Consider the following 19,444-nt stretch of genomic DNA (forward strand, 5'->3'; position numbering starts at 1 on the left):
CCACTGCTGCATCCACACGCTGACGAAGCTCTTCAGTGGATAGGGAACTGATGTCCTCATTCAGATTCATGTCCAGTTTCTTTATTAACTCATCTATGATCACCTATCAGGACCATAAGCAATGAACATACACTTTAGAATTCTCAAGTAGAGGGTTAGAAAGAAGAATCTTTTTTTTTTTCCCTTTTTTTTTTTTAAGAGAGAGGTGAGAGACAGAGACAGAGAGAGAGAGAGAGAGAGAGAGAGAGAGAGAGAGAGAGAGAAAATTTTATAATCATTATTTTTTGGTTTTTGGCAGACACAACATCTTTGTTTGTATGTGGTGCTAAGGATTGAACCCGGGCCGCACGCATGCCAGGCGAGCGCGCTACCGCTTGAGCCACATCCCCAGCCCCAGAAAGAAGACTCTTAAGCAAGGAGTATATCTTTAAATGGAAATCAAAACTCAGCAGACCTCCAAATTTGTGAGAATATCCAACTGTTGATCAAGATCAGGCTCTACTACTTTTAACATAACAAGAACCTTTAGTTCCTCTCTGATAGAAATGGCTCCTTTTACACACTGTAATTTTTTTACCAGGACAATCAGCTTTCACTCAGTAAAACAAAAGTATGAATAACCCAAAGAGGCCTCACATTTAGTTTCCTCTAAAGGTTTCCAAGAGAATGTATACTGATTTTTCTTAAAATCTTTTCTCTTCTTGCCTTACTTTAGACAACCAAAGGACAACTCTATAAAACATCAAGGTATATTACAGCGCAAATTTTCGAGCAACATTATTAGAAACAATTTGAACATGTATTTTCCATGTGTAAATAAAGAATGGCTCTATATGAGAGTAAAATTTCCTTTTGATTTGAACCAGCAGGGATTCTCAGTGAGGCCACAGGTAAACTGAACTTGGAGAAGCTATTCTGGGAATGTTGGCAGGGACTAGTTAACCTTGTGTAATGATGGAGGTGCCTCTGAGGCCTGCTCACCCTCTGTCTTTCCAAGACCACAGATTGAGGCAGGGAGTCGTAACTGCCCTCTTGATAGGCAAATGTTTCCAGGTCATCTAGCTGAGTCTTGAGCTGTAATATCAGTTCCTTCTGTTTCTCCCTCTGGGTTTCCAGACGCTCTTGTTTTTCCCGCTCACTCTAAGAAAAGAAAAATACTTGGTCCATTTCACAGAAGAGAAAATCAGGACACATTAAGAATCTTTTTGGTTGGCTATGGTTATGCACATCTGTAATCCCAAAACTCAGGAGCATGGCAAGTTTGAGGTCAGCCTCAGCAATTTAGCAAGGCCCTAAGCAAAATAGTGAGACCCTGTCTCAAAATAAAAAATAAAGAGAGCTGGAAATGTAGCTCAATGGTAAAGTACCCCTATATTCAATCCCCTGTGCCAACAAAACAAAAACACCCCCCTCAAACCAATAATGATCAGGAAAATATGAAACACTCAATTGACAAGATAGGTCGAAAGTAATAATAATTATTCCACCCAAGGTGATTTATTTATTTATTTTGAAACAGGTCTCACTGTGTTGCCCAGACTGGTCTTGGGCTCGTGGGCTCAAGTGTTCCTCTTGTTCCAGCACCTCCCACCAGCAGCTAGGACTATAGGCTGGGTGCACCAGCTATAGGGCAATTTATTATATACATGTTTTCTTAAAGAAGTTCTGGTGCTGGAGGCATAGCTTGGTGATACAGCACTTGCCTAGCATATGCAAGCCCTGTATTTGATCCCCAGCACTGGGAAAAAAAAAAAAAAAAACCACAAAGTGTCTGTCCTTTATTGGAAACAGGATATAAATACAAAGAAGTCTTTTGTTAAAACTTTTTGTTTTTTAAAGGTCTAGTTGGGATAGAGAAAACCCGTTCTTAGCCAAGAGTGCCTCCCAGGAATTAAACATGCCATCATCCACAACCAAAGACCATAGCTTAACTCCTGAATACCTTGTGCAGCTAAATTTTGCAAGAGAATCTGGGGGTCAGGGTTTAAAGAAAGGCTTTTTAACTCATAACCAATTTTCTTAAGGTTCAAATCTCCTCCATTTCCTCTGATAAGATTATAGGATACTTAAAAAAAATTAAAACAATCAAATGAAGGTGCCAGTGAGAAACATCTACAAGTAATGGGGTGGGAAGGTCATGATCACTGTTATTTATTTATTTGTGGGCAGTGCTTTGGATCCAACCCAGGGCCCTATGCAATCTACTACTAAGTTATGTATCCCCAGCCCCTTGTTTTGTTAAGTCTGGTTAAGATCTTCTAGAAGTAATTCCTTTTTTTGCTATTGGCTACCAGATAATTTCTACACTTAAATTATTAAAAAATCTTCAAGATGGTAAAGTCCTGCTAATATATTCTTAGATACTAGCTTTTCCTTGCCTTTCTTGACTATCAAAACCAAAAAAGCAGGTGCTGGGGGCATAGCTCAGAAGTAGAGCACTTCTCCTGAATATCTGAGGCCCTGGATTTGATCCCAGCACTGCAAAACAAATAAATTTAAAAAAATAAAATTTAAAAAAGCTAAACCGGCAAGTTATTTGTAGGTATAAGGCTACATTTTAAACTAGAAGTCTATAACAGTATTAAATTTAACCTTAAAAAGGTACTTACCAAGCCCTCCAGAAGTAATGCATGAGAGAAAAAAATGAAAAGCAACAAATTTAACTTTTTGTTCAAGTATTTATAAAGCAATCCTCTTGCATTAGCTTTGCTCAACACAAAAGCAAGTCTTTCTTTAGGATACCCTTCTCCAAACCTTTCTGTTACAGTTTTTTCCTGGAATCCTGTCCTCTTTCCCCTACTTCGTAAAGTCTTAGCTTGCCTTTAAGAAGTTTTCCTGATTTCTCCAGGCAGGATGAATAATTTCCTCCTCAGTATTTTGCACACACTTTTATGATTCTGCCTCCAGTAATTTCTCAGCTTCTTAAGGGTAAGGGCCTTGACTTTGATTACCAATACCAAGTACAGTGACCAGCATAGGATGAGTTCTCAGTACTTTTTTTTCCTCCCAGTACTGGGGATTGAACCCAGGGGTGATGTACTTCTGAGCTATATCTCCAGTCTTTTTTAAATTTTTTGGTTTGAGACAGGATCTCCACAGGTTGCTGAGGCTAGCCTCAAACTTGAGATTTTCCTGCCACCTCAGCCTCTTTAGTCACTGGGGTTTCAGGTGTGTACCACTGCTCCTGGCTTCTCAGTACCTATTTGTTACATGTTACTGAACTAAATTAGGTAGTGAATGACAAATTCCAAATAATGAACTCTGACTGAAGGAAGTTATCTAACTAGCCTAAGGAGAAAGACCTGGGAAAATAGACTTTATTTCTGTTTTCATTGTATCCCAACTTTGTGAAGCCAAAGAAGAAAGAAATCAGACATAAATCATAATTCTGTTTTCAGGACTAAATCTGCTGAATTCTATCTCTTGCTATGGTAGCTATGGTAGCTATGGTATGATATTTGCTGGAGTGTGGAGCAATAAATTTAATAGGAGAGAACAATGAGCTCTGGTGCAAAGCAGGAAATAATAGATATCATTCCTAGTGTGAACTGAGATACAATATTGGCTTAAAAAAATTGGGGAGACTGGGGATGTAACTCAGTCATATGGCTTTGCCTAGCATTCGTGAGGCCCTTGGTTCCATTCCCAGCACTATCACCAACACAACAACAAAATGGAACCAATAAGTAAATTATTCAGTTCAAAGATGTCCCCCACTTAGTTACTACCTGTTCACATAAGATTCTATCTGTTTATTAGGTAGACCCACTAGTTTTTTTTTTTTTTTTTTTTTTTTTTTAAGTGTTACCCTAAGAGACTGAGGCAGAAGGATCTCAAGTTCAAGACCAGCCTCAGCAATTTAGTGAGACCCTGTCTCAAAATAAAAAACCATCTGGGCATGGTGGCACATGCCTATAATCCTGGTGAATTGGAAGGTTGAGTCAGGAGTGCGAAGTTGAGTCAGGGACACTCTACCACTGAGCCATATTTCCAACACTTTTTATTTTTAATTTTGATACAGAGTTTCATTAAATTGCTGTGGCTGGCCTCCTCTTGCCTCAGCCTCCTAAATCACTGGGATTACAGGCATGAGCCACCACCCTAGTTAGGAGGACAGCAAGTTTGTGGCCAGCCTTGGAAACTTAGGCCCTGTTTCAAAAGAAAAAATATAAAAGGTCTGGGGAGGCTCAGTAGCAGAGCACCCCTGGGTTTAATTCCACAGTACCATAAATAAATAAATAAATAAACAAAAATCAATAAATAAAAAGGGCTGGAGACTTTGCTCAGTGGGAGTACACCCCTGAATTCAATTCCCAGTACTGCAAAAAACAACTGATTAAAAACATTTTTAAAATAAATAGTGCTACACTGTTTCTGAAAGTGAAAATGAACAATGAAGTGTGCCATATTCACATAGAATCTTTGGTGCTTTTCCATCCTGAAATGGACCTTGCAAAACTAATTCTCTTTTCTAATCTTCAAGTCTGGCAATTTAAGGTGGCTATTCCTTGTGTACTTATCTGTGGATGTGGAAAAAAGGGTGGAACAGTAAATACAGGATTGCACTGAAAACTGTTCTGATTAAAATAAGTCAATATCTGCTGCTGATAAACTTTGTTGGTTAAAATCAATTTGAGTGGGAAGAAAGCCACATGTGAGTTGTAATTTGAAGAGTAAAAAGAGAGTGTGTTTCAACGCCTCCAACAAGCTACCTACATGAATTCACTTCCAGAGATTCAAAACTTGTAAGGAAACTTTTTCTTGGTGTGGAATACATAGTTTCATTGCTTCTCAACGCAGGGAAACTGAATCCATCTTGTCAGTTACTAGAGGACCTCATTTAGAATATCTAGTTATTAAGCAGGATGAAAGAGCAGTTTGAAAATACCAATGTTAGGATTTTTTTTTTTTAGAGAGAGATAATTTTTTAATATTTATTTTTAGATTTCGGCTGACACAACATCTTTTTTTTTTTTTAAATATTTATTTATTTATTTATTTATTTTTAGTTCTCGGCGGACACAACATCTTTGTTGGTACCGCTTGAGCCACATCCCCAGCCCCTAACATCTTTGTTTGTATGTGGTGCTGAGAATCGAACCCGGGCCCACACATGCCAGGCGAGCACGCTACTGCTTGAGCCACATCCCCAGCCCCAATGTTAGGAAATTTATATAATCAGGTGTCATGTTTTTTTCAGTTAATAGGAGATTGTGCTGTTCATCCAAGTTCTCACCAGATAAGAGGGTATAAAGATTAAAGACTACCTAGATTTACAGGAAAGCACAGAAATTAATCTAAATTTCCACGGATTCCAGTTCACTTTCCAATTCTAATCCCCATAGTCAGAGTACCCCATCAACAAAAGTGTTTAAGACTGAGAGTGTAGCTCCATGATAGATCCCGTGCGTAGCAAGCGCAAGGCGCTGGATTCAATCTCCAGCACCAAAAAAGGTGGCCAGGATTTTTTTTTTTTTTTTTTAATGAGGAGCGGGTAAGGTAAGTGGGAGCACCGCTGCACTCGTTGTCCCGTTGTCTTCTCAATACTCTGCTCCCTCTCCTCGCATCATCAGAGCACTTTTCCCATACCTTCAGTATGCACCTCTCACAAGTTCCCTGGCCGCTTAGTTCTCTTATGCCATCCACATCTGGCTCCAGTCTCCCTGTCTCTGACATATCCATAACCGCCTAGTTGAGTCTGTTCTCTCCTTTATACTTCCGTCTGCGTTAGCAACGCCACTCACTTAACTCCCTATTCCTAAATCTCTTGGGGCCCAGCCCCGGCGGCTCACCTGGTCCTCGCCCCGCAACCGTGGCCGGTCCCCGGGCAGCCTGTCGCCCTCGTCGCTGGCAGGGTTCCCGGNCTCCTCGGCTGCCGCCTCTTCCGAAAATGCAGACACCCCAGGCCCGGTCTCGGCCACCGCCCCTACTGGGGCCCAGCGCACCGCCTCGCATGGTGGCAGCAATTCCTCTTCCTCCTCCTCTTCGTCCTTTGCTTTTGCCTCAACAGCCGCCACCACCGCTACCGATTCCTCAGCAGCGTCCACAGCAGCCATCTTTCCGGAAACACTGCTGAACGTCAGCCGCGCCCCCTTACTGCCATGGCAACGGCGCGCAGGCAGGGAAAAAGGGGAGGAGTGGAGGGCGGGGCTTAAAATTGGGTCGTACCCGAGGGCAGTCCTCCCGAGGGCAGTACGCCCCTCAGGGACTTCTTTCGAGCCAATAATTTTCTCCTGAGCGCCTATTCTGAATTAGGCAGAGAGTACTAAAAGTTGGAGAAACAGGTAAATGAAGCCGAGCACACGCCATTCCCTGTGTACAGAGTCTAGGATGGCCCTTTCCTGGTTTAAGCGGGTGCACAGTTTACTCCTCATCAGTACATTTCTGTAGATTTTGAGAGGTTAAAGTCTACAGGTTTTAAACTCTCCCAGAATCCCTCCAGAGTGCAGATCTCTAGGCAGTGGAGCCACATTCCCCACCCTCTCAACCCTTCCCTCGACCATATAAGGAGAGGCAGCTGCTGGGGGCGTCCCCAGTATCTAAAGATAGAGGCTTTTGCCTGGGACTCCAAATGCCACTGGGCAGGTGGAGCAGCCATGGCACGGTAAGTGTTTCCGGCCTTGGTACTGCCCCTTTCCCTCCGCCCTTTTCCCTGGAGATTCCCTTCCAGTCTAGTGCGCACCCCAGGTTCAGTGAGGCCCATGGGAGCCCAAGACCCCAGAACTCTGTAACTTGTAGGGTGAGTTTTGATTCACCCTCACCACATCTACGCACTCCCGTCACTCCCTTCCTCCCCCTCTGTCTTGTATTGCTCCACTTTAACAGAACTGCGGCACCGAACGTTCCTTTAAGGTCCCCTCCCTCATCTTACCCAACTGCCCTATATTCCCTTCCCCACACTTATGAAGCCCCACCACACTCCTCTCAGGCAGCATGCCCGGACCCTGTGGTATGACAGGCCCAAGTATGTGTTTATGGAATTTTGTGTTGAGGACAGCACGGATGTCCATGTGCTCATTGAGGATCATCGCGTTGTGTTCAGGTAATGGCCCTCCTCTATGAAGGGGCTCGCTTCCCAGGAACTTCTGTTTTCCTAATCCGCACCCCCACCCCCAGGCTCCCACATCTCAATTTCATTATTTCCGTAGCTGCAGGAATGGTGATGGAGTGGAGTTGTACAACGAGATTGAGTTCTACGCCAAAGTGAACTCCAAGGTGAGGGTGGGGTGCGTCAAGTAAGGTTTGGATGGAAAAGGTGCCCAGGAGATTCATATGAAAACTCAGACCCTAAGAATGAGGCTTTCTATCTGGCAGGATTCCCAGGATAAGAGGTCCGGCCGCTCTATTACTTGCTTTGTGAGGAAATGGAAGGAGAAGGTGGCCTGGCCCCGGCTCACCAAGGAAGATATCAAGGTGTGTGGGGAGTGGCTTGCTCCTTGTGTGCTCTCTGTTTATGTTCATCCTCTGGGATTGCCCTTGCTTCCTTTCCAGTTAATATTCAATGACTCATCAGGCCCTGCTTCCTACTCAATATACTGCCCTCCCTCACCCACATCCCCAGTACTAGGAACTGAACCCAGAGTGCTCTCTCACTGAACTACATCCCCAGCCCTTTTTATTTTTATTTATTTAATTTTTTAAAACATAGATGGAGCCTCGCGCGGTGGCACATTCCTGTAATCCCAGCGGCTGGAGAGGCTGAGACGGGAGAATAGCAAATTCAAAGCCAGCCTCAGCAATGGTGAGGCGCTAAGCAACTCAGTGAGACCCTGTCTCTAAATAAAATACAAAAATAAGGCCGGGGATGTGGCTCAGTGGTTGAGTACCCCGAGTTTAACTCCCGGTACCAAAAAACAAACAAAAAAACAAAACAAAGATGGAGGTTTATTTAGGAAAGTAAACATATATTAAAGGAAGAATGGGGACAATCTCAAGAGAGACGCCTTGGGTGTAAAGCAAGGAATACACATTCAAGGGAGAATGCAGGCTATCTCCAGAGGGAAAGACAGTCTTTATTTATTTATTATTTTGAGATAGGGTCTTACTAAATTGCTGAGGCTGGTCTCTAACTTGTGATACTCCTGCCTCAGTCACCACTATACCTGGCTGACCTCCTAAATATTTTTGAAATTATTACTTCCTCCTGGTTCAGACCTCCTCCATCAGTATTTTTTGGGAAGTTTTTACTATTATTATTATTATTAGTTGTAGAAGGATGCAAAACCTATATTTTATTTATTTTGATGTGGTGTTGAAGGTGGAACCCAGTGCCTCACACTTGCTAGGCAAGCATTCTACCCCTGAGCTACAACCCCAGCCCCTTTGGGGAAGTTTGTTGCATATTTTTTGCCCCATCCACAATCCATCCTCTATGTTGCTCCAAGCAGACTGTCTAAAACATACCTTAACCTTAACACTTTCCCACATAAGACCCTCCAGTGGCTTCTCCCCTTAAGATTGAAAGTTCAGCTGGGCATGGTGATGCATGCCTTTAATCCCAGCTACTGGGAGGCTGAGGCAGAATGATCACAAGTTCAAGGTCAACCTGGACAATTTAGTGAGACCCTGCCTCAAAGTAAAATATAAAAAGGATGTTAATCTAGGACAATGATAGAGCACTCCTGGGTTCAGTCCCTAATACCCAAAACACAACAACCACAAAAAACCCAAAGCCTGAAAATTGGCCACCTGCTGGATGAATCTGACTTTTTTCACATTTATTTTAATATTTTTCACAGTGTCAATTTTTTTTCCCTTTAGTACTAGAGATTGAACCCAGAGCCTCATGCATGCTAGGCAGATACTCTTCTACTGAGCTATATCTCTAACCCTTTTAAAATTTTTTATTTTTATTTTTGAGACACAGTCTCATTAAATTGCTCAGGTTGGCCTTGAACTTGTGATCCTTCTGCCTCAGCTTCCTGAATAACTGGAATCACTGGTGTGCACTACCATTACCTGGCATAAAAATTGTTTTGATTGGTTACATTTACATTTTTTATTGCTTGCTGGCATTTAAAAATGTAAGATATTTTATCTACAAATTCATATTATTAGCTTCTTTGCAATTTGGGAGAATCTGGTTATGCTAATATAAATTCCCAAATGCTGAACAGAAGCTTTAAATGGGGTATACACTTCACCTCAGGTTACTCTTTTTCATTACCTCCCTGACCTTTTTTTTAGGTATTTGAGCTGTAACTCCTGCCCTTTGGGTTGAATTCCAAGTACTGTAGCAAGGCAAGAATCCCATCCCATACTTTCTGGCTCCATGTTTACATTCCAGACACAGCAAGCTATTTGCAGTGTTTTGTTTCTGTGGTTTTTTTGTTTGTTTGTTTGTTTGTTTGTTGTATAAACTAGGTTTTCCTCACCTTTGTAATTTTGCTCAAGCCATGTCTTTTTCCTGAAAATCTACCACCATTCTTGCCTTCACCTACCTAACCCCTGCATATCCTTAAAGGCCCTGCTATTCCAAGAAGTATGGGTTCCCCTACCTTCTTTCTGGGTTCCCATGGTATCCCCTGTTTCATCCTACCACCATACTTTTCACACTGTGTGCAAGACTGTCTGTGGATTTTTTTTTAATGTATCTTTCCCCCACTTTCTTCCTGATGGCTGAGACAGTCTGTTGAACCTTTTTATAATCCCAGTACCAAACTCAGAGTCTGACCCATAGTGTATGTTCAATAAATATTGTTAAATGAATGTGTGAATGATGTCTTCCCTATATAAATGAGGACACTTTGGAACATGGGCCTCAAAGTGTCACCTCTGATTCCAGGGAATGCCACTTGTCTGTCTTGACTGACTAACTCCTATGATGCTTTATGATATTTTTCCAGATGTGTTGTCCCCCTAAGGGCAGGGCTTCTATGCTTTTACAGATCCTGTCATTTCTGGCATTGTGCTCAGCAGCTAATAGATTTTTGGTAAATATTTGTGGATGCCAATGACAACATGTCAGCCTGGAGGGGAGTTGGTCAGAAGGGATGCTGTTGGGAATACTATACCACATTGACCCTCTTACCCTTCTATGCACATACTGATAATCTTTTCATGCATTCCTGATGCTGCTCTTCCTGCCTGTGACTCTCTGTATTTCCTCTTGAAGCCAGTGTGGCTGTCTGTGGACTTCGATAACTGGAGAGACTGGGAAGGGGATGAAGAGGTAGAGCTGGCTCACGTGGAGCATTATGCAGAGGTAAGAGATATAGCACTTGCTGGGTTTTGCCCATCTTGGTCATTCTCTGTGTCTTTCTGCATACATTTCTCTGGAGAAGTGTCATCAGGACCAAGCAGGGATAGTCAAGCATCCTTAGTAGGTTATTCATTGGTGCTGTTACTCTTTACACATTTCATGCAGTGTTTAGTAGGGATGAGAGGAATAAACATTAGTGTGAAATTATATATAGATTCAATTACTATTCATAGAGTAGCCTGTGTTCTGAACAAGTTTAGCAAAATTGCTTCCCATAGTACTTACATTCTTGTCTTTTATTTTCTTTGTGTTTTTTTTTTTTTTTCTTCCTGAGCCAGAACATTTCATGGGAAGCTAACACCAAACAGTATAAAGTGTGTATCATGGGTTGAGGATGTAGCTCAGTGGTAGTGCTTGCCTAGACTGTGTGAGGCCATGGGTTTGATCCCTAGCACTGTTGAGAAGGGGGTGGGATATGAATCTGGATTAGTAAGGGTAAAGACTATGTGTATTTAAGTTTACTTTTTTTACAATGAACTTTTGTTTTTTTAATTTTTTTGTATGGGGATTGAACCCAGGGGAACTTAACCAGTGATCCACATTCCCAGCTATTTTTTAATATTTTATTTAGAAACAGGGTCTCTCTGCATTGCTTAGGGCCTTACTACATTGCTAAGGCTGGCTTTGAACTCACGATACTCCTGCCTCAGCCTCTTGAGCTGCTGGGATTATAGACATGCACTACCTGACAGGCTCCAGTTAATTTCAGTGATGTGTTACAGGTTTTGAAGATGGGAGTAGTTGTCTGGCAGGCTCTGGCTGGAACCATTCTTCTGTAGTCCATCAGTATGCAGGTTATCCTTCCCTCACCCTCCTTGACTCTTGGGACTATTTTTTCTTCCCATTAGCTTTTGAAAAAGGTCAGCACCAAGAGACCTCCACCTGCCATGGATGACCTGGATGTAAGTAATGCCTTTCCCGCCACTCTTCAGTTTCTTTTTAGGCCTTAAAAAATAACACACTAGAAAGTTTCTATCCCGGTCTCTAGCACACAATAGTTCTCAGTGCATATTAACCAAATTTGAATTTGACAAATGTTCTGCAAGTTTTAGAAAACCAAGAGCGTCTCCCTTCCATCTCCCTCCCTCCTTCACCATCCTAGAGCAGATCTGGTCTTGTTGAGCATCTTTACAGCTGTAGGATTAGTAGAATTATTGAAATTCTGGAACTAAGTGATGCATAATAGAGTGCTGTTTATTGAGTGCCAGGGTTTATTTTATTATCCAAAGTTAAAATCCTTCATTATTAGCCTCCTAAAAAGTATGTTTTAGAAGGTAACAGAAAGGAAACATGGAGAGTAGGCAGCCGCGAGCAGCATTTATAAACATAAATGTTCATTTTTTGTAGAGCCTACAGGTGCTTTGTCTTTTTTTCTCTCCCCAGGATGATTCTGACAGTGCTGATGCAACAAGTAATTAACTTTCTGTGACAGCAGAGCTGAGAGGAGATTATAACTGCTTTCTGTTGCTCTGAAGAGTCGTGGTCTGGACCTTGTCAGCTCTTTGGCTGTGCACCAGGGTCCTTTGAGATCTCCGAACTTTCCTAGAAGTTCTTTTTTTTTTTTCCCCCTAAATATTTATTTTTTAGTTTTAGGTGGACACAATATCTTCACTTCACTTTTATGTGGTGTTGAGGATCGAACCCAGTGCCTTGCGCATGCCAGGCGAGCACGCTACCACTTGAGCCACATCCCCAGCCCCTATAAAAGTTCTTTATTAAGTGTTCCTCTTCATACTTTATGTCTTCCTACTGTGCACTTGACTTTGGTGCTTCATCAAGATAGCAGGATAGAGGAAGAGTAGACGGGGTTGGCCGGGGGCTTCTAACTTCTTACTGATTTATTTATAAGATCTATGTTTGGGATGCTTGGTTATTTGAGATTTACATATATGTGATAGAGCAAGAGCCAAAGAGGAAACAGATTGTAATAAATCTCTAGGATGGTTCTCCATCTTCCTCTTGGTGGAAAGCCTCTTCTGCTTTCAGAGTTTCTCTTAAGAATGTAGGGTAGGGCTCAGAGATTCTGGTCCTCACTGAGGTTGGAAGACAAAAGATATTAGGGACAGGCTTATAACCAACCCAAGGACTTCCTCTTGCCTGTATCTGGGCTTGGTCCTTCTTAGAACCAAGTGTGTGTGTGTGTGTGTGTGTGTGTGAGTGTGAGTGTCACCTTAGGCCAAGAGCAGGGTGCAGGTCTATAATTCCAGTGGAAGCTGAAGCAGGAGGATTGCAAATTTGAGGCCAGCTTTAGCAATTTATCAAGACCCTAAGCAATCTAATGAGACCTTGCCTCAAAATAAAAAAAATAATAAAAGGGCTAGAGATACAGCTCAGTGGTAAAATACCCCCGGGTTCAATCCCCAGTACCAAAACAAAATAAAAGAAAAACCCAAGCAAACTAAATAAACTAAACCCAGCCACCTCAGCTTCCTGCATCCATAAATCTTTTCACATTTTCAAAACTAATTTTTACTCTAGTTAATGTCTATATCTGTATACTCTTCCATTTAACAGGTTCTTCATTCATCCATAAATACCTTTTTTTAAAAAATATTTCTTTTTAGTTGTTGATGGACCTTTATTTTATTTATTTATATATGGTGCTGAGAATCAAACCCCACTTGCTAGGCAAGTGTGCTATCACTGAGCTACAACCTCACACACCATTCATAAATATCTTTTGAGTGCCAAATGTGTTCAATGACTGTGACTTAAAACAAATGTAATATCCATAGACCTTGCTCTTTGAAGTCATAGTTTATTTGTACTGGGGATTGAACCCAGGGGCACTTAACTGCTGAGCCATATCCCCAGTTCTTTTTATTTGTAATTTTGCTACAGGGTCTTGCTAAGTTACTTAGGATCTCACTAAGTTTTTGAGGCTGGCTTTGGACTTGCAATCCTCCTGCCTTAACCTCCCAAATTGCTGGGATTACAGATGTAGACCATGACATTTGGCCCTGAAGTCATAGTAAAGTATTAAGATTTGTTTTTAAAAGTAAGTTTTACGGGCTGGGGTCATGTCTCAGTGGTGGAGCACTTGCCTAGCGTGTGTGAGGGGCACTGGGTTCAATTCTCAGCACCACATATAAATAAATTAATTAGATAAAGATCCATTGACAGCTAAAAAAAAATTTAAAAAGTAAGCTTTAAAACTTATATAAGCAATATATATGGACATAGTTTAAAAAATGAAATTGTGTAGAAGCTGAGCATAGTGGTATGCATACCTGTGATCCCAGTGACTTGGGACGCTGAGGCAGGAGGATCACAAGCTCTAGGCCAGCCTCAGCAATTTAGCTAGACCCTATCTCAAAAAATAAAAAAGGGCTCAATGGTTAAGTGCCCCTGAGATTAATCCTCAATATAAATAAATAAATAAATAAATAAATTGATAAAAATAAAACATAAAATAGAGATAAAATTTAAAGAAAAAACTTGTGCATCTTCCCTTATGGGGTAACCACTTAACCGCTGTTAACAGTTTTGTTTCTTTTTCTTTTTCCCATCTTTGTGTGTGTGTGTGTGCGTGTGTGTGTGTGAGTGTGTGTGTGAGAGAGAGAGAGAGGGAGGTGTATTGGGGATTGAACCCAGGGGCACTCTACAACTGAAGTACATCTTCAGCCCTATTTTAGTCAGCCTTTTCACTGCTGTGCCTAAAAGACCCATCAAGAATAACTTGAGGAAAAGTTTATTTAAGGCCTCATGATTTCAGAGGTCTCAATCCATTGTCAGTCAGCTCCATTCCTGGGGGCTTGAGGGAAGCTGAACATCATGGTGGGAGAGTTTAGCGGAGGGAAGCAGCTCACATGATGATCAAGCAGAGTGTCTACTCCACATACGAAATATATGCCCTAAAGGCACACTCCCAGGGATCACCTTCTCTAGCCACACTCTACCCACCACCTTCAGTTTCCACTCAGTTAATCCCATCAGGGGACTAATTCACTGATTGGGTTAAGACTCTCATTTGGGGGGGCACCTCACATCCAAACCATAACATTCTGCTCCTGGTTGCCAAAAGCTCATGACCATTTCACAATGCAAAATACACTTTGTCCATTTCCAATAGTCCTCATATTCTCAACAGTTCCAAGATTGTCCAAAAGTTCAAGTCCAAAGTCTCCTCTGAGATTCAGGGCAAGCTTGCATTGTGAGCTCCTATAAAAATCAAAAGCAATTTACAAGTGTCTAGTATACAAAGGTACAGAGTAAACATTTCCATTCACAAAAATAGGGCATAGAAAGAAGGGATGGCACCAAAGCAAGACCCAAATCCAGCTGGGCAAACAAATCCTGTAGCTCCACATATGGCCTCTGGGGCCCATGGCATGGTGATGTTCTGTCCAAAGGGCTTGTATAGATCCGCCTCATATCCTTGTTGGTTGTAGCCATAAGGGCCTTTCTGTTGGCTTGTCTTTGCTCAATTCCTGCAGCTTTCGTAGGATGACGTCCTATGTTAGTGGCATTTCTTAATTTTGGGGTCTCCACTGCAACTTTGGATTCCTCTGCTGCCCCCGTCCAGTGCAGGTAACTGAACTAAAGTCAGTTAGTGAATTTGGGATGACACAAAATACCACGCAGACATGGAATACTTTTTTATAAGTTTCAGAACAGCTTCCCAGGCTCCCCCACAGAGTGGAGGTGGGGGTGGGAGTCATGAGGAGCTGATGAGAGAGAAAGAGGAGAGAGAAAGCGCAAACACACATTCTGGAGTTGGCTTTAATTGGGGGACACTGTTTCTTAGAACATTCTATCCAAAAACAGGGCAATGGGTAGGATTACAAAGGAATAGGTGAGTCTAACTCAACCCCCCCAGGTAACATCTACTCCTGGAGCCATGCCTCATTATCGGCGCAAAGGTAAAGCCCAAGTTATTGAGGGGCACAATAATTGTTAAGTATCTCTTGCTCAGGACTTAAGGGCATGTATTTCCAGAGCGGTTCCTGATATTCCTCTTCATACTTTGCCCTCTCAGGAGTTGCTTGCAGGGACTCTGACCCTGCTGTACTTTGCCTGGCCTCCCATGCCTTCCTTTGAAATCTTGGTGGAAAACTCCGTGGACCTCCATGACCTGCAGAACCAGCACCTTGTGGCTGACACCCTCTAAAGTAGTAGTAAAGCTTCTAGGAACCAGGGCTGCAGCAGCCTCTGAGTGTCTGGGTGACTGAGCACATTGAAAAAACTTCCTAGGCCCCTTGTGTAAGAAGAGTATCCCACTTGTCTCTTCTCAAAAGAATTTTACTTTTACTTCCTTGAATCTGAGATGGATATGATCTTGCCAATTCCTGTGATGTCCTCAGGTCATCTTTCTGATAACCTCTGGGTAAAGGCTTTTAGCATTTCTTTAGTGGCAGCAATCCCTTTAACAACTGCAACTTCCTTAGTCCCAGTTTTACTCCACCTTTGAGTCCAAGTTTTTCCAAGTCTTTCTGCTCCTGAATTTTAATTAAGTTTGACGAAAAGCCACCAGCAATATCCATGCCACCACCTGAATGCTATGCTGTTTAGAAACTTCTGCAAGATTAAGAAGTTTATTGCTTTTAAAATCAGCCTCACAGAAAGTCTCAGGATATAGAAAAATGCAGACAATTTCTCAGCTAGAATATAACATGAATGGCCTCTAGGTCAATTCCCAATAGTATTTATTCCTCTGAATTTTCCTGAGCCCTGTCATCACTGTTCATGGTTCTATTGGCATTCTGGCTTTCTGAGCTCCCACCAGAATCAGCCATTAAGCTCCACTTCTAACACTTTTTAAGCATTTCTAGCTTGCACTTAAAATATGTATATATTTTTAAAAAATGTATACTTCCCCCATAACATCCATGGAATGCTTATTTGATTCCACAATACCCTTTCCTCTTTTTAGAGAACTCCATGCTGCACTCTATTAAAATGAATGAAAATGAAATGGGACTTAAAAGCTGGAGAATTTTGCAATTTACTTTGAGATCTATGGAAAAAGTCTCAATTGCTACTTTGAAAATTCAGTTAATGATAGGAAGTGAATGTGTGGGAAAGTCAAGTATTTTTGTCTGCCGGATTTCTGTTCTCGCGACTAAAAGGCTCAGGGGTCACTCTAGTTAAACTGGGCTAACTGGGCTGCACGAAATAACCACACAAGAGACACAAATACCTTTTTCTTTGGGGTCGCTGTGACGGCTCCTCTGACCTTAAGGGTCCGCAGAAAGAGAGAGAGCGAGAGCACGTGCTGACCCCTTTTATTGAGGAGAAGCTATTCAAATGAGGCAAGGAGTCAGGTTTCAGGGGCTGAGTCTATCTTCATGATGTCCACTGTCAGCAGGTTGACTGACACCTGGGTAGGCCACACCCAAGGGCACAGTAAGAGGAGGGGACACACACAAGGCACTTCCATGGAAGATTCTATCCTAAACAGGGCAAGGGGTTCTATTACAAAGGAACAGGTGAGCATAGCTTCACCCATGGAGCTGTAGCAAGACACACCCATTTCTGTGACTGAGCACCTCAGCACCCAGCTGGGGAGTGTAACTCAGTCACCTGTAAGGTTGGCCTCCCACATTTGTCTAATTCTCTAATATAGATTATCAGAAAAAGGAGTGGTCAGCAAATACAAAGGCAAATGGATCCAGATGCTATAGGGTTAATCCAAGTCTGGAGCAGTCAACAGTCAGCAGTCAGCAGAGTGTCTGAAAAAGTCCTGTCAGTTTGAACCTACTTCCCACAGATGTCATCTACTACAAATATCTAAGTTTGTGGGAGCGCTTAGGTGAAGAAATGGAAATAAACCTGATAGAAATATTTTAACTGGCTGCCATGAGTTTCTTAATCATAAAGCATTCACATCTTAACACCAAAGACCAGATGTTATTTGTGGAAATTCATCTGACCTGACATAATGCTCATTATTCTTTCCAATCCTAATAATTATTAATAAAATATATGCATTTTATTTGCATAAAGTTTATTGTTAGCATAATTGAATACTGAATGTTTCTTAGATACAGAATCTAAGTCCAATGATCAAGCTTTTGAATTCTACACACTCATGGGTTTTAAAAGCATAAACAAAGTCAAATGTCTGTACATGGAAATTGTGAGTAATACCATCCCATTTTGAATGGTACTGAAATACCAGTACTTCTGAAAAATGTTATAGTTAACTACATGGGAAACTATGTTTTCTTGATTATGAAGGTATATTTGTGTCCAGTGGCCTGTTAGGTAAATGTAATATGCAATGATGAACTACATTTATTTTAGGCCCACATTTATTATAACATTCTATATTATAATAAAGTATATATTATAATGTATATCAAACTATGCCTGTGACATACATATGTAATACAAGATTAATGTGTATATACTATATAATACAGTCATATGATTATCAAATTGTAAAAAACAAATAAATTATACTTATAGATGGACAGAATAGCTTTATTTTATTTATATGTGGTGCTAAGGATCGAACCCATTGCCTCACACATGCCAGGCAAGAGCTCTGCCACTGAGCTACAGCCCCAGCCCCCAGCTTGCACTTTTATTTATTTATTTGGTGGTGGGGATACTGGGGATTAAACTCAGGGACCTCAACCACTGAAACACATCCCCAGCCCTATTTTGAATTTTATTTAGAGGCAGGGTCTTACTGAGTTGCTTAGTGCCTCGCTGTTGCTGAAGCTGGCTTTGAACCTGCAATCCTTCTGTCTCAGCCTCCCAAGCCGCTGGGATTACAGGCATGTGCCACCACACTCGGCCAGACTGCACTTTTTTTTTTTTTAATACTTTTTTTAGTAGCAGTTGGACACCATACCTTTATTTCATTTATTTATTTTTATATAGTGCTTACAATCAAACCCAGCGCCTCACGTGTGCTAGGCGAGCGTTCTACTGCTGAGCCACAACCCCAACCCCCAGCTTGCCCTTTTAAACTGTTAGGTCAGTGGAGATCTCAAAATTCCTCCCCCAAATTCCAAAAAGCTCCCAAAGCTTCTGAACCACATGGTCAGGTTAGTCAAAGAATGACCCCACTCTTGGTACTAATTTCTGTTTTAGTCAGCTTTTTCACTGCTATGATTAAAAGATCCTATAAGAACAAGTTTAGTGGAGGAAAACTTTATTTGGGGGCTCACAGTGCTAAGGTCTCTGTCCATAGGCAGCTGGCTCCATTTGTCGGGGCTCAAGTTGAAGCTGAACATCACGGCAAAAGAGTGTGGCAGAGGGAAGCAGGTCACTTGATGATCAGACAGCAGGGAGTGAGATTCTTTATAGTCTGTTTATTACATTTAAGAGTACTTATTTTGCAGCATAAATGTTAATGTGTGATTGCAATATGTTGCCCCAGAACCCCCAGTGGAGGGTATTTCATAACATACAGGGCACCTTCTGCATTTTTGTAAAAAATCTGAAAAGTTCTAAATTCTGAAACGGCTGGAGTCTTTAAACTTTAGTTGATCTAGGAAACAGCTAATTTTAATTTTTAAACCACTTAACGTTTTAAGGCATGATTGCATCTTGTGAACTTGTGTTAACCTCTTTGCGCTGTCCAATTCAATAGCACTAGCCACGTAGGGTTCTTGAAGTGTGGTTAATCAGAACTGAGATGGATTAAGTGTGCACAACCGGGTTTTAAAATTTTTGTACATTTCACTAACTTTACTTATTACATGATGAAATAATATTCTGAATATGCTGATTTAAACATATTATTAACATATGTGCCTTCCATTATACGTATACCAGGGATTAAACACAGGTACGCTTAACCACTGAGCCATATACCCAGCCCTTTTTGTTGTTGTTGAGATAGAGTCTACACTAAATTCTTGGGGACTCGCTAAAATGCTGAGGCTGGATTTGAACTTGTGATTTTCATGCCTCAGCCTCACCAAGCCACTGAGATTACAGGAGTGTGCCACCGCACCTGCCTGGCAGGCCTATTCTTTATCTAAACCAGTATCATTCCCACCCCTACGCAAGGAGGATTTGACCTGCAGGATTACAAGTAATCCAGGGGCCCAAAGGGATAATGAGCTATGAGCTCTTGACAAGTTCAGGCTGCCAAGTTTTATGTTGTTTTCTTTTTTTTTTTTTTTAATCTTTGTTTTTCAATGTTAAAACAGTTACAAAGAAATAAAAATAAACCCAGAACTCCTACAATTCGCGTTTTCTGTAAATTTGGCCAAACCACACCCC

General features: G+C 41.6%; 2 protein-coding genes across 2 annotated transcripts in view; one reads left to right on the forward strand and one right to left on the reverse strand.

Moving 5' to 3' along the window:
- The window catches only part of Rundc1 (RUN domain containing 1), an 11,508-nt gene extending 5,404 nt beyond the window's left edge, over nucleotides 1–6,104 (reverse strand). The window contains 4 exon segments of the mRNA XM_048790772.1: nucleotides 5–103; nucleotides 982–1,140; nucleotides 2,610–2,615; nucleotides 5,793–6,104. Coding sequence (XP_048646729.1) covers nucleotides 5–103; nucleotides 982–1,140; nucleotides 2,610–2,615; nucleotides 5,793–6,056 — 528 coding nt within the window. The 5' untranslated portion in view covers nucleotides 6,057–6,104.
- Nucleotides 6,105–6,512: 408 nt separating this feature from the next.
- Nucleotides 6,513–12,214, forward strand: Ptges3l (prostaglandin E synthase 3 like). Its single transcript, XM_015495643.2, has 7 exons — nucleotides 6,513–6,604; nucleotides 6,929–7,042; nucleotides 7,149–7,215; nucleotides 7,315–7,413; nucleotides 10,115–10,204; nucleotides 11,110–11,163; nucleotides 11,645–12,214. Exons 1-7 carry the CDS (start codon nucleotides 6,597–6,599, stop codon nucleotides 11,678–11,680), a joined length of 468 nt encoding a protein of 155 aa, XP_015351129.2. The 5' UTR covers nucleotides 6,513–6,596; the 3' UTR covers nucleotides 11,681–12,214.
- Nucleotides 12,215–19,444: the final 7,230 nt, after the last annotated feature.

Source organism: Marmota marmota, unplaced genomic scaffold (genome assembly GCF_001458135.2).
Source record: "Marmota marmota marmota unplaced genomic scaffold, marMar, whole genome shotgun sequence".
NCBI lineage: Eukaryota > Metazoa > Chordata > Mammalia > Rodentia > Sciuridae > Marmota > Marmota marmota.